Source organism: Nipponia nippon, unplaced genomic scaffold (assembly GCF_047370975.1).
Source record: "Nipponia nippon isolate SJK-2023a ecotype South Korea unplaced genomic scaffold, ASM4737097v1 scaffold_6, whole genome shotgun sequence".
Classification (NCBI taxonomy): domain Eukaryota; kingdom Metazoa; phylum Chordata; class Aves; order Pelecaniformes; family Threskiornithidae; genus Nipponia; species Nipponia nippon.
Window position 1 is genome coordinate 50,555,582 of NW_028262380.1, and position 12,892 is coordinate 50,568,473.

Genomic DNA, 12,892 nt, shown 5'->3' on the forward strand with positions numbered 1-12,892 from the left:
AATTGAAGACTCAGGTGGGAGTGTCTCCTGAAATTGAAGACTCAGGTGGGAGTGTATGCAGAGCTCTAGGGTTATGGCACATTGCATTAAGGGCTAGAAGATGAATGGCTACCCCCTGAGTTATCTGCTAGTCAGATAATCCGTTTTCTCCGTCACTTTTTTTTTTATTTTGTGTTCATTTTTACCCTCAAAATCACTGGGAGATATCTGCCGTGCAAGATCCAACGCGGTCTCTCACAAGGGAGCGCAGTATCCATCCGTTCACATTGCCAGGAGGTGAATTCGTAGCAGTCCCCAGTGCCCAGACTTAATCTGGTTCCTTCTTCTGCAAGCTGAGCTTGCAGGCATTGCAGCACTCTTCTTAAGGGCAACAGGGCAGTTGTAGGGTGCCAGCTGAGCGGAGAAGCTAGTGTATAATATGACAGGAAAATGAGACCACGTATTAGTGTGACTGGGTAGCAGATACCTCCCTTCCTGACGGTGGTCTCATTGTGCTAGTGTGGTGGGTGGCATGCTGAGAAGGAGAGGAAATCCCCTGCAGAAGTGGCCTTGGGAAGTGCACATCCGTGTGTGTGCACGTGTTGCTTCAAGTGTCCCAGCCACCCACAGATCTGAGCTGCTCTGTGGGGGTCACTTTATTTGGGGACAAAAGGGGAGATGAGGAGAAATACATGGTTTTAAGGGCAGGTGGTTCTGAGTTTGTTGCTACAGCCAGCAACTTTTGCTCCCTTGGGAGTCCTGGTGGACACCAAGTTGACCATGAACCAACAATGTGCCCCTGCTGCAAAGGGAGGTGAGTGGCATCCTGGGTTCCATGATGAGGGGTGTTGCCAGCAGGTCAAGGCGGGTGATCTTTCCCCTCTACCTGGAGTGCTGTGACCAGTTCTGGACTCCCTCATGTACGAGAGAGACATGGACATACTGGAGAGAGACCAGAAAAGGGCTGCTAAGGTGACTGGGGGACTGGAGCATCCCTTCTATGAGGAAAGGCTGTGAGAGCTGGGACTGTTCAGCCTGGAGCAGAGAAGGCTCACAGAGGACTTCGTCAGTGTATATAATTACTTGAATGGAGGGTGCAAAGAGGATGTAGCCAGGCTCTTTTCGGTGGTGCCCAGTGAAAGGACCAGAGGCAATGGGCACAAACTGAAACACGGCGGGTTCCTTCTGAACATCAGGAAACACTTTTTCCCCGTGAGGGTGACTGAGCACTGGCGCAGTTGCCCAGAGAGGTTGTGGAGTCTCCATCCTTGGAGATACTCAAAAGCGGGATGCAGTCCTGGGCGGGGTGGTTGGCCTAGAGGACCTCCGGAAGTCCCTTCAACCTCAGCCGCTCTGGGGTTCTGTGACTGCTGGAAAGATAAAGGCCAGTGTTTTTATGTGTGGGTTTTTTTCCCCAAAGAAATGAGCAGTCAGCTAGTTGTCCCATGTGTTTGAGTTTGAAAAATGGCTTGGCCAAAACTTGCGTGCTGAAGTTAGCAGCTGTGTAGAGAGGGTCCCGGGAATCCCAGTTCACAGCAGAGGCGTTTGTGGGTAACTCCCCTGTAAGAGGGAGCTTTTAAGGGAAGAGGGAGCCACGGGGCTGCTTTATTTACTCATCTGCGCACCCAGCAACAGCCTTGCTTCTTGCCTGTGCTCTCCTGCACCTCCCCTGCGAGGCCAGCCATGCCCTTCGTGGCGTTCAGTCAGTGTTTTGGCCCCTCCAGGCAGGGTCCCGCCGCGCAGGTGGGGATGGAGTTTGCCTTCAGGTGCAGCCCTTGGTGCGAGGTCACCTGCCCGAACTCTCCAACCTTCCCTCTGCTTCTCCTAGTGTTTCTGACGGGCAGCGACCGCATTCCCATCTACGGCATGTCCAGCCTGCGCATCGTCATCCAGTCCACTGCCAGCGGGGAGCAGTACCTGCCCGTGGCCCACACCTGCTACAACCTCCTGGACCTGCCCAAGTACAGCAGCAAGGAGATCCTCAGCGCCCGGCTGGTGCAAGCCATCGATCACTACGAAGGCTTTAGCTTAGCTTGACCATGTGGGAGAGGCAGAGACGCTTTGGTACGGAGGAAGAGAACGATGGGCTTGGCTTTATTTTTTAAGGGAATGGATCAGAACATTTTGGGGGAAAATATAATTAATAATAACAGATTGAGATGATGCAGTCTCGGCCTGATGCTGCCAGTGTTTTGTGGGGCTTCAGCAGGGAGAGGCTATTGCTTTGAATTTTCTCATCTACTGAACAAAATCAGTTCAGTGGGCATTTTTGTTGTTTCCCCTCCAACTTGACACCACTGCCCTCCTGGCAATACCTTGTAGTTTGCTTTTATTGCCCCTACACACACCCTTACCTCTCCTTTTAGTCCAGTTTAAATATTTTGATGTTCCTTGCATTTAGGCCATGGTGGAAATTGAGGATGAAATAGTGATCTCCTTTTTGAAAAGCTGTGATTTCCCCCCACCCTTTTTTTCCTCCCTTTTTAAATGCAAGCTGGTTCTTGCTTGCTTTGAATGGAAATATCCCCTCTTTGGTCCTTGGCGGATGGTACTGGGCTGGGACGTCATTTGTGACCCCCAGGGCGGCGTATTAGTGATACTCTGTCTTTTTGCACCAGGGTGTCTCATGGAGAATATGGCGGTTTGGGGGGGTTGGCTTGTTTTTCCTCACTTGTCTTGAATTTTGTTTCCAAGCAGCGTCTTTTTAAAGGAGCGTCAGACGCCTCTGGAGCGGGGTTTGTGTTCAGGCTTGTGGAAGGACAAACCCTACCTATAATAACGGGTTTCTCAAATTGCATCTCTCCTGTGTTGTGTTGCTATCTTGGCGAGTCTGCAAGTTAGACGGGTGGGCTTCGCCGAGCCCTGTTTTTCCATCCGAAGAGACCTGTTATTCCAATAAAAGGTGAGGTGGCTGCTTTTGCCACTGCTGCCTTTCTCCAGAGGAGTCACTCGTGTGTGAATGCGTGTGGGTGTGGGAGCGTATGAGGTGAGTACAAGCTCTCCAGTCTCATCGGGTCAGAGCAAAGCGATAAGCATGAGATCGGCATTTGAGTGATAACCCTCTGTTTGGAGATTGGTTTTATTTTTGCTGTTTTGCTGTTTGAGAGGAGCCCTTTCACTTCACAGTTGTGTTTGCTAGGGGGCCCTAAAAGACAATCTCTATGAATTAGACTGGAAATGTACATTAGCACTGGAGTAGGCAAAGTCATTACCTAAATCTATCCTGTAAGATTGGAGAGCCTTTATCCTCTTTCCCCCAGTCTCACCCCGCCATTAAATGAAGTTTGAATGATTTCCCCCCCCCCCCCCCCCCATTTTTCGGGTCTTGATGTAAATCTCATTTTAAGCCTAGGGTGGTTTTGACATTGACTTGTTATTAGGATATAGTATTTATGCACCATGTTCAATATCCGGTATTGAACTTTGCACCTCGTAACAAAAGGTTTTAGGCTTCTGGGTTTTTTTTAAGACAAGCTGTGGGCTACACTGAGAGCCCTCCAGCTTCTTTCTAATGCAGCATTGAAGACAAATATACAATTATATCAAATGTTTATTTTCGATGTGTGTGTACATAGTACAGTATTATGCAATAAATTTGATGTTTAATTCTGACAAATGGCTGCCTTTGTGTCAGGAGGCAAAGGAGGGGCTGCTCCGCCGCCTCTCCCGCGGGCCCCACCGTGCCTCTGAGCGTCTGGACGACGGGCACTGCTTACCCCTGCCGGGGCCCTGCTGCTGGTGAGCGCCCCAGCCCAGCCCAGCCCGGCCCCTTGTCGCTGGGTGCTAAATGAGAGCAAGGCAGGACACAGCCCCCGCCCCAGGGGACTTGCTGTCTCCACAGGCAGAGCGGGACCAGTTTTATCTGCCCGTCCTGGCTCAGCCCAAGTCAGGCAAGTCCTCTGTGGAAGAGCTGGGAATTGAGACCAGACCGAGTCTACCCATCCCTATCCCTTCATCCCTGCATCCCTGCTCTTTCTCCTCCCTTCCTCCCACCTGGCAGGCTGCGTGTAGCGGTGCCTTTCCTCACGGCACTGAAGGCCACCAAGGCTTCTCGAGCCAGTGCCCTCTCCTGCCCGGCCCCACAGCCCCGCAGGTGTAGGCAGGACCCTGGGGGCAACGTCCCCGTGTCCCCCGTGGTCCCAGCACCCCGAGGTGCCTGGTGCCCCAGCTGGGTGCTGGAGGCAGCGAGGCTGTGGCAGCCCTGCAATACCCTGCACCCTTCCTCTGCTTAATGTTTATGTTAAAAAAGACACTGTAGATTCAAATTAAACTTGCTTACATAAATCATGTAAACACAGACCCAAGCCCATATTTGCTAAGGCTTCATTAGCTGTGGAATACACTGGCTGCATGACAGTTGTCGAGTTGCTTTTATACAGCAAATGCAGTCCGAAAAAAATGATTAATAGTATTAATTTTTTTCAGTCAGGCACAAAGCACCCCCAGTGGCTTCTGCACTCCAACCAACTCAGCTGTTCGATATACACCAAGTTATTGGCATAAATATATCTTGTTTGGTGTATAGACATATCCATATACTAGGAGATGGTTCACCACTGCGTGCAGGTGTCCAGAGCACAAGGCTCACCCTGAACATCCAAGGTCCAGCAAGTGTCCAACAGGCCGTGCTGCGAGTGACCGTACAGGTTGGTGAGACTCACCTGCCCCCCTCAATAGCTGGAGACGTCGATCCACTCCCATCTCCAAGGGCAAGTTTTCCATGAATCTTCTTAACGTGGGGCACCAAGATGCACGGGGTGGAGGCGGGCTGGTCGCGGTTGGACTCACGGAGCCAATTTGTGTGTCTCACACCCCAGGCAAAGGGCCTTCGACACTGCACGCCGTGATGGGCAACGGCAACTGTACCTTAGTAGCCCCTGAAGGAGAAAGGGCAGGAGAGTAGGAAACCCTGCTTAGCCGTTGTCCTGGCTCGCTCTCATTTTGCATCGCTGCTTGTTGCCTCTCTCTGATATGGCCATTGGCAAAAGTAATCACGCTGCTATGATACACCGGGCACACACTGCCCCACTTATTCCCCTTCTACTGACCATGGGTTACTTTGTACTTTCCCAGGTATTGAAACCAGTGCAAAATTTATTTTTGGCTCAGTGACAATTTCAGTGTCGCCCCCCCCCCCCTTTTTTTTTTCCCCAAAAGTGGCAAGAAAGAGGAGGAGTTCATCACAGCCACCTGAGGCTGGACTCACTTCTTCATTACTCCTTTCTTAAAAAAAAGAAATGCTGAAGTGTAGTTGAGCACTGTTGCAAAACCAACAGCAACGCTTGCTTTCCGCAGGGCCAGGATTTCACCCACTGCGCCTACGGAGCATAAGCTCCCTTGCTTTTTCAGTAGTTGCACTCTCAAGTTACCCATTTTATGGTGGGAGAAGAGTTGTTTTATGCATTGTTTAAACGTTTGCAAGGGAAATCCTGTGCAGAAACAGCTCTCCTCAGCCCCTGAACCCCCCCCAGACCCTGTTTACCAGAATGTCATTACATTTAGCATTAATACAGCTCACCCCCTCCGAAGCACGGACCACAGCGGCAGCAAATACGAAAAGCAGCTACTCTTCAGAGGCCTGAGCGAGGGATTTAGGTGACTCAGCTGTAGGGTGAGATTTCTCTCTCTACACATAAATTTTGCAGTCAGACCAGTATCGCAAAATGCACAGCGAAGGGTCTGGAAGAGCGGCGCCCTGGCGAGCACCGGCATGCCTACCGCGTGCGTACCAAGGGTTGTCCTCCTGCTGCAGGCAGTAAAGAGACGGCTGTTAACTCCAGCAGCTGCGGGGCCAGGCTCCGTGCACAGTGTTTCCCAAGGGCGAGTGAACAGCAGCACTGCCCAGTGCACAACAGTGAGGGCAGCCCAGCCCACGAGGCACGCAACAGGCGCACGGCCCAGGTTTCGCTCCGGTTCTGCTGATGCTCCGGGTGCTAACTGTGCTTTTTGTAACAACAGATGCAGGGGATATTGCTGGAATCAGCGTCCTCTGCCAAACTGGCGGGCACATTGTAAGTAAGTGCACCCACTGGGATAAGGGTCTCTTTGCCCTTCAGGAATATGGCAGCGTCCAGAGATAGGAAGGAAGTGAGCCACCATTTCCACCAAGTTATCCCACCCTAGAGGGTCACCACTTGTTCCAGCTTTCAAATATAAAATTAACGTCCCCATCTGCACATGAGCAAGCAAATCCCCTCCTATGCCTTGGCTTAGAGAAACAAGCCTAGACCCAAATTCCCTCCCCAACAGCCAGAAACCCTCGGATCCCATCCCCAAGAGCTGGGAAACAGAAACAGTGAAGCCAAAGTAAGCTGAAGAACAAGCTGAAGTACAACTCCGCACCCCGTACACCAAGCACCAGCTGGTCTCGTGCGTGACAAAACCCAGGTGGGGTGCCCAGCCCCTGGCAGCTGTGCTTCTGCGCAGTTGCCACCAGCCAGCAAGGGCCACCGGTGGCAAGGGCAACTCGGCAGCCCCGGGATGACCCTGCCGACCCGGCACTGGGCCAGCGGCTGGCACGGCCCCGCGAACAGGGGGAGCTTCGGAACAGGGAGAGCTTCGCCACCAGGCATCGAGGGGACGGTCGCAGGCTCCAGCCTGGCTCCAGCCTCGTCAGCTCATTTCAAGTGCCGGTGAATCACCGATTTGCAAACATCTCCAAAGAGGACGCAGGAAGCACCTCAGGCTGGAGGACGTCCAGCAGCACGCGCTTACCCTCTGAAACTTGCACCTACCAGGAATAACAATTGATGTCTTAGCAGAATGATTAAAAGATAAGATGCTTTAATTTCACTGCCTTTAACATAAACATCCATTATTTGCCTGTTTACTCAGGAGTAAACAGAATAAAACCAAATGCAACTTGTAAGAATGACAAGTTTTTCCTCTATCTTTAACTCTTGCAATCTTATTTTGTCCACAACCCGGTCATCGTCATCATTTAAATAAACTGCAAAGATTTATTGTACCACAATGTGGTAACAGACAGACATGCGTCTGAAACGGCCCCAGAGGCTGGGAAGCCCAACAGACCGCACTGCCATCCTACAGCAGACAGTCTGGAAACAGGTTGTCTTGTACTAACAGCTTATTTATATCACATAAAGTAGATTTTTGTACAGTACTTCACACCTTTTAAAAACATAATCTTTTATTTCATGTTCTCCAGTCAACAGCCATTGATGTTGGCATAGACAAATCATCAAACAAAACGCACAGATGTTGCTTGGATTGACTGAGAGGAGTGTGGCGGGGCGAACATCATTTCTGGCTATTGGTGGTTAGTGGGAAGTCAAATCATCCGTGGGAGATACAAAGACAACATTTTAGTGCTCAGGTCTTGGAGCCCTCCTCCTGTGCAGGCCTGGGAGAGGGGAGTCGCAGCATCTGCAAACCCCGGACAGAAAGCTGAGCATTTGTACCTGTCTTTCCAGGACTGGAATATTAAAATTCACTACTTCTCTATGATGATCTTTCCTAGCAGTTCCCTTCGCAACTAGGTGGATGATGGTTTGTTTGGTGGTTTGTTTTTTTTTTGTTTTTTTTTTTTTTTTTTTTTTTTTTTGCCACAGGGAAAGACTTGAACAGTTTTAAAAGAGAGATGGCTAGGCATGTGTTTTTTTTTCCTTTTAATGTACAATCTCAGTTAACAGGTTTTGTTACTTTTAGCTTTCAAAGTTCAAAAATATAAACTCTCTAAAGTGCATAATCGTACTTACATTTCATATAAACTATCTGAAATTCTAGCAATATACCATGTAAACAGCGGTAACTAAGCATCAGAAAATGCTACAATCTCATCAGTTTAAAAAATAAAATGGACTGTTCCCTACGTATCATTTATCAAGATTTGTCAGGGGCAACACCCAGCAAAACAGATAATTTATCAGTACACAGTGCAAACAGGCTTTTAAAAATAAGCAGAGAAAACATACTCCTGGGAAGCCTTGGCCCACTGGAAAAACGTATGACTATGAAGAAAGGGCAGAAACTGCTTCTCCTGTCCATATAAAGATGTCCAGGCCCAGATACAGCAAAGCACCCAAGCTTTAGTCCATCGTAATTCAGCAAAATCCCAAATGCAGAGCAGCTGGAGGCACATGCTCACCACGCATACTTTTGCCTTGCTGCACTGGGCCTGAACAATACCAAACTAAGCCAGCGCTAAGGACTTCTTTGTAACCCAACATCCTTTCTCATCTCACACTTCTACCAGCAGAGTGACACCGCAGCCAGTTTGGCTCAGCGGCTATATCTAAAACAACCAGGGAGAGCTGACTGTGGACTCCGAGAGGAAGAGCCCCTAAGAGCAGGCTGAAGGATAAAGGCACAGCTCTCTTTTCCTGGGCTGCCCTGTGTTCAGACAGGGTTTTACCCTGCTCAGGCTTCCCTTCCAGTCAAACGTCTTCAAAAGCAGTTTTTGAGCCCATCTGTCAGCCCAGTTAACACGCTCAAAGGATCAGTTTTGCAGAGGCAGAGCCCCACATCTCTCAAGTGATGGAAACTCAGCATCTCTGAAAAGCCAAGCCCCAGGTCAGCACGCAAGCCCTCCAGACCCTTTGGAAATACAAAATTCAGTCTTCACTGATTTTATATAGAAAGGGCAATTCTGCAATCAGTAAACAAACAAACAAAAAAACCAAAACCAACCCAACCTGGGAGTCGCCCTCCTAAGCGCGTTCACTAACTAACACACATCACTGCCTTACCCATCCAGACTAGTAATGGGCATGTGCAAACCCACTGGGAGAAGGTTGCCTTTTGGTGTGTTTATGGGATCCTGAAGAGACCAAAACACCCTCAGCATCAGTTTTGGCAAGAATTAACGTAGTGCATACAGCAAGTGGAAGGGGGTAAGTCTAAGCACCACAACCCAAATATATCTATTTGTAAGCCCACTTGCTCATATAAAGAAGAAAGGGGGAGAAGCTTTTCTGGGGGTCCTCTTCCCGCCTCCTCCGGCGTGACCTGCGTGAGGCCTGCCTACGACAACTGGCACTGCGTTTGATCTCAGCCATTTGGCGTCTGCACGTTAGCTCCCTGGGGATCAACGCAAAAGAAAGCACTCCAGAAATGCTCTCTCTGGGACACCAGGGTTGAGCCCCAGCTTGGGGCAGAGAGAGGTGGTGCATGCAAGCCTCGAGTGGGCGAGCGAGCCCAGGTGGCCCAGGGCTGCAGAACTGCGAGCCCTCAGCTACTTGGTGCGTTCCTGAACTCGCTGCCTTTCACTCCTTCAGGCAGCATTTGTCTGACACGAGCACCTGAATCAGGTGTCCCAGGACTTTCTTTTCTGAAAGTCATAAATGAATTTGAAAACGTTGAATTGTCAAAACCTGCACCTGAGACACGGGCCCTTTCTACAGGCAGAGCACAGCTCTAGGCTTTCCGTACCCTGCAGTATCCTCTGTGCTGCTATACCACCAATGCACACCAGGAAGAAAAGACCATCCTCTGTTGCCACCACCACAGTGTCATTGCTGCAGCCCACATAGTCTGATTGACGGTGTACAGAAAAGAACAAAATTTAGGCTAGCAAGCGTGTACGACACCCACACGGACTGTTCACCTTGGACTCCGACGTCTGTATCAGATGATGAAGCACACATACTAATGGGGTGGGTCTTCCAGATATCTTCCAGATACTTGACACCAGATGTTTAACCGATCAGCTACCAAGATCCCAAGGGATTCTGACTTAAAGCTTTTAAAACCTCTTTTCCTCCCAGTTGCCTAAACACAGTCATAATGTTACAGTATCACCTTCCAAGTGGAACAAGCTGGCAAGAACCTTGCTGCGCGGCTCATTTTCTTTGCTATCCCAAAGAGATGCAAGTACTTTCTTCTACTTCAGTCGAATTGGCCATCAAAAAAATGGGAAACACACCCAACTCAAGCCTAGGCAAAACCGTAACTCACACCAGCTCTGGGTGACGACCGGGAAATTCTTACAGCATTTAGCGAGAGCAACAGAAGATGCTGGACTGACTCCAAACAGCCAGGTCAAAAGTCTGAGCAAATCTTTACTGCAGCTACAAGAGAACAGTCTTGGTGCTATCTGACCTGTGCCTTCACATGAGATCAGTCAGGGCACTTTGTTAAAACTAAAGTAGAAGCTATTTGATGATTTAATCACTATTCATCCTACTTTGCCTCTTGCTATGATATCCTCGGAAAAAAGAATAGCATGGCTGGCTTTGATATTCTAAATATTACAGGATCTGTAAAGCAAATCGAAACAGAAGGATCCCTTCAGTGAAGTCACTGAGCGCGGCGTCATGTCTCCTATGCTGGCAAACTCCATTTTGGGCATCAGGCCTGGAGAAAGAGTGGGCAACAGCAAGTGTAGAGAGTGATGGAAAGCTACTTTTCCTCCCCCTCCCGCCTGTGGGAATGGCCCTTCAGTTCCCAGGGAGCTCCTCAGCTCTCCCCAGCCAGCTCCCGCTGCATCCACTTCATGCATGTGTCCATTTGGTGCTCTCTCCTCTTCGTTTACTGGCAAAAGCAATCTCCTCCTTTACATGATCTTGGAACTAATATCTCTTTTACTGATCAGGACCTCCAGCAGCCTCAGCTTGGCCTTAATCTGCTTGTATTCATTGTATTCTTCAGCCATAGGAGTGCGGTCGTCTTTCTGCACGTTCCTAGTGGGAGCGAAAGCGGATCATGAGGATTTCTGTAACAGGACATCTTCCCTCAGCAGCCTCCCTCCGTCCCCCAACAAGACCTACAAAGCAGCTCCTCTCCTCCACTCCCCATCAGGGAACAAAACCAAAACATTTATCCTTGGGGAGGGGGAAGAGAGGCAAACAAACTGCTCCAACAAAGCGTGGGATGCTTGCATATGGAGGCTGAACACAATCCCATGGTTCCAAGTTCAAAGCCTTATTTGAAGCATGCCCTACTTCTCTGAAATTGCCAGCCTCTACATGACAATTGAAAAACATTACAGGAGACATCTGAACGTCAGCCTGCTAGCACGGCAAAATAAAATACAGCTTCGCCCAGCTTGGCACTACATCACTTACATGAACAGGCACATTTGTAAAAAGGAAGATGACACCTGATCACATTTCTTTTAGCTACATGAAACTTCTAAGTTTTCAGCGATTCTACAAGAACCTCTAAGGATGACCGCTGGTGGCAAGAAACTAACAAGATAATTCAAGTATATAAATATATTGAAACATTCTATCAGCTCATTAATGAAGGACATTTTCTGAAAACAATAAACCCAGCTACACTAAAGCAGAAATGCTTGTTAAACTAGTATCTAAATACCTCACAGACAAGCAAGAATAGGACAGAAATCTAGACATACATCATTAGGAAAAAAACCCCAATTATTCTATCGCTAGGAAACTTTTCCATCGTTCCTGTCAGCTGTGCTAGAGGCAGCTAGATTTTCACAATCTGTACTTTCGCTTCCCGCTGCTTGTCCTAAGACAAAGTTTCCAAGAAGGCTGTGGTTCCTGAAGTTCTTTGGCGGGGGTGGAGGGGCAGGAACTATTTAATTTTAATGGACAACTGTAACGACTGTGGGTAAAATACTGATGATGATGATGATGAAGAAATATGTAATAGTGAGTTCAGGTAACTTGCCATATTTGGAAGTCTTTGTAGATGCCAAACAGATTAAAAATAGTTGAAGGACAGAGAGACGGCTGAGAAATTATTACCTTCCATTTTGTCGGAAAAAATTATCTTCAAAGTCTCTCAATTTTTTCCTGATTCGCTTTTTCTCTTCCCTGACTTCTTGGAGCTGCTCTAAGAGTTCAGGGCTGTTGGGTTTAAATATAAAGAAGATTATACATATGTACACAATTATAACAGGAAACATACAGTAAATCTACAAATGTATGGTCGTATGTATGCCAAGCAATGGAGCTGCTCCTGCAAGCAGCTCTGGCAAACTGATGTTATTGCAACAAAAGGCTCTCTGAATTTAGTTCAGCAAAACGATCATACGCTTAAGCTGAAGCCTCTAAGGAGATCAAGTGTGCATTTCACAATTCACCACTAACTTCTATGAAACTTACTTGCTGAAGATGGGTCTGGTTTTGGTGACTTTTACAGGATTAAGATTCAATGGTCACGACTTACGGCTATGACCTACGCCAGACTTATGTGCTTGAAACTAGCAAAGCTAATTCAACTTGACCTCTACAAAACCTGAAAAACCTTGTAAAAACCTTGTACAAAACCTTCTCAAACCCTTTCATATGAGTGCCTATTGCATTTAAAAATAAAGCGCAAAAACTTCTGACTCGGATCATAATTGGAAAAAAAAATCTACGCACTTTTCTGACAAATAAAATGCTATCTTAGCAAGAAATAACTTTTTGACGTTGCCTGTGAATTCAACATACATGGATGCTTCATGGAGATTTGAAAGCCCCATATCCTGATTGCTCCTAGATGGCATCTTATCATCCACCGGGGAAACAAAGCCGTCAGCATCATCTTCTAGCTGATCCAAGAAGCTACGCACGTTGAAATCTGTTTTCATGGTAATTGTGAAATCTGGCTTCACGTTGCTGTCCTCCTCGGACCCCTCCTCTTCCTCCTACAGAGAAGGACAGAGCACGCCCGTAACAGAATATGTTACTGCTTCCTTTCTCAGAAACAGGTACCTCCTTTCACCACATGCACTGGGGAACAGATATGACAAGTGGATAGACAGAGCAAGCCCTTTAGTTGCTAAGCAATACAGGACACCAGAAGACCACCAGTAAGACACCTTATACCCAAAGCATGTCAGAGAAACTGCGACCACCAACTCAGACTGGTTAATGAGACCCAAGGCAACAAAACTGAGTGAAAAAATACCGTGGGTTCTTAGCAACCTGTTGCTTTGTTTAATTTATGTATTCTGACGTAAATAAAAACACTTACAGCCATTATGCACACTGCGTAA

General features: G+C 48.1%; 2 protein-coding genes across 13 annotated transcripts in view; one reads left to right on the forward strand and one right to left on the reverse strand.

The window, feature by feature from the left end:
* HERC3 (HECT and RLD domain containing E3 ubiquitin protein ligase 3) overlaps positions 1–7,352 on the forward strand; it is a 56,004-nt gene extending 48,652 nt beyond the window's left edge. For 4 of the 5 annotated variants that reach the window (XR_015700194.1, XR_015700193.1, XR_015700195.1 and 1 more), the window contains exons 25-26: positions 1,808–4,625; positions 6,229–7,352. Coding sequence is in view for 1 of the 5 variants with exons in the window: in XM_087738109.1 (XP_087594235.1) it covers positions 1,808–2,016 (209 nt within the window). In the remaining 4 variants the exon portion in view is untranslated. Of the gene's footprint in view, positions 1–1,807; positions 5,078–6,228 lie in introns of those variants that run through there. The other variant, XM_087738109.1, reaches the window with a different exon arrangement.
* Positions 7,353–7,590: 238 nt separating this feature from the next.
* The window catches only part of FAM13A (family with sequence similarity 13 member A), a 133,567-nt gene continuing 128,265 nt past the window's right edge, over positions 7,591–12,892 (reverse strand). For all 8 annotated transcript variants that reach the window (XM_087738114.1, XM_087738113.1, XM_087738112.1 and 5 more), the window contains 3 exons: positions 12,345–12,541; positions 11,655–11,756; positions 7,591–10,619 (listed from right to left, as the gene is read on the reverse strand). In XM_087738114.1, the coding sequence (XP_087594240.1) occupies positions 10,493–10,619; positions 11,655–11,756; positions 12,345–12,541 (426 nt within the window). In that variant the 3' untranslated portion in view covers positions 7,591–10,492. The remainder of the gene's footprint in view (positions 10,620–11,654; positions 11,757–12,344; positions 12,542–12,892) is intronic.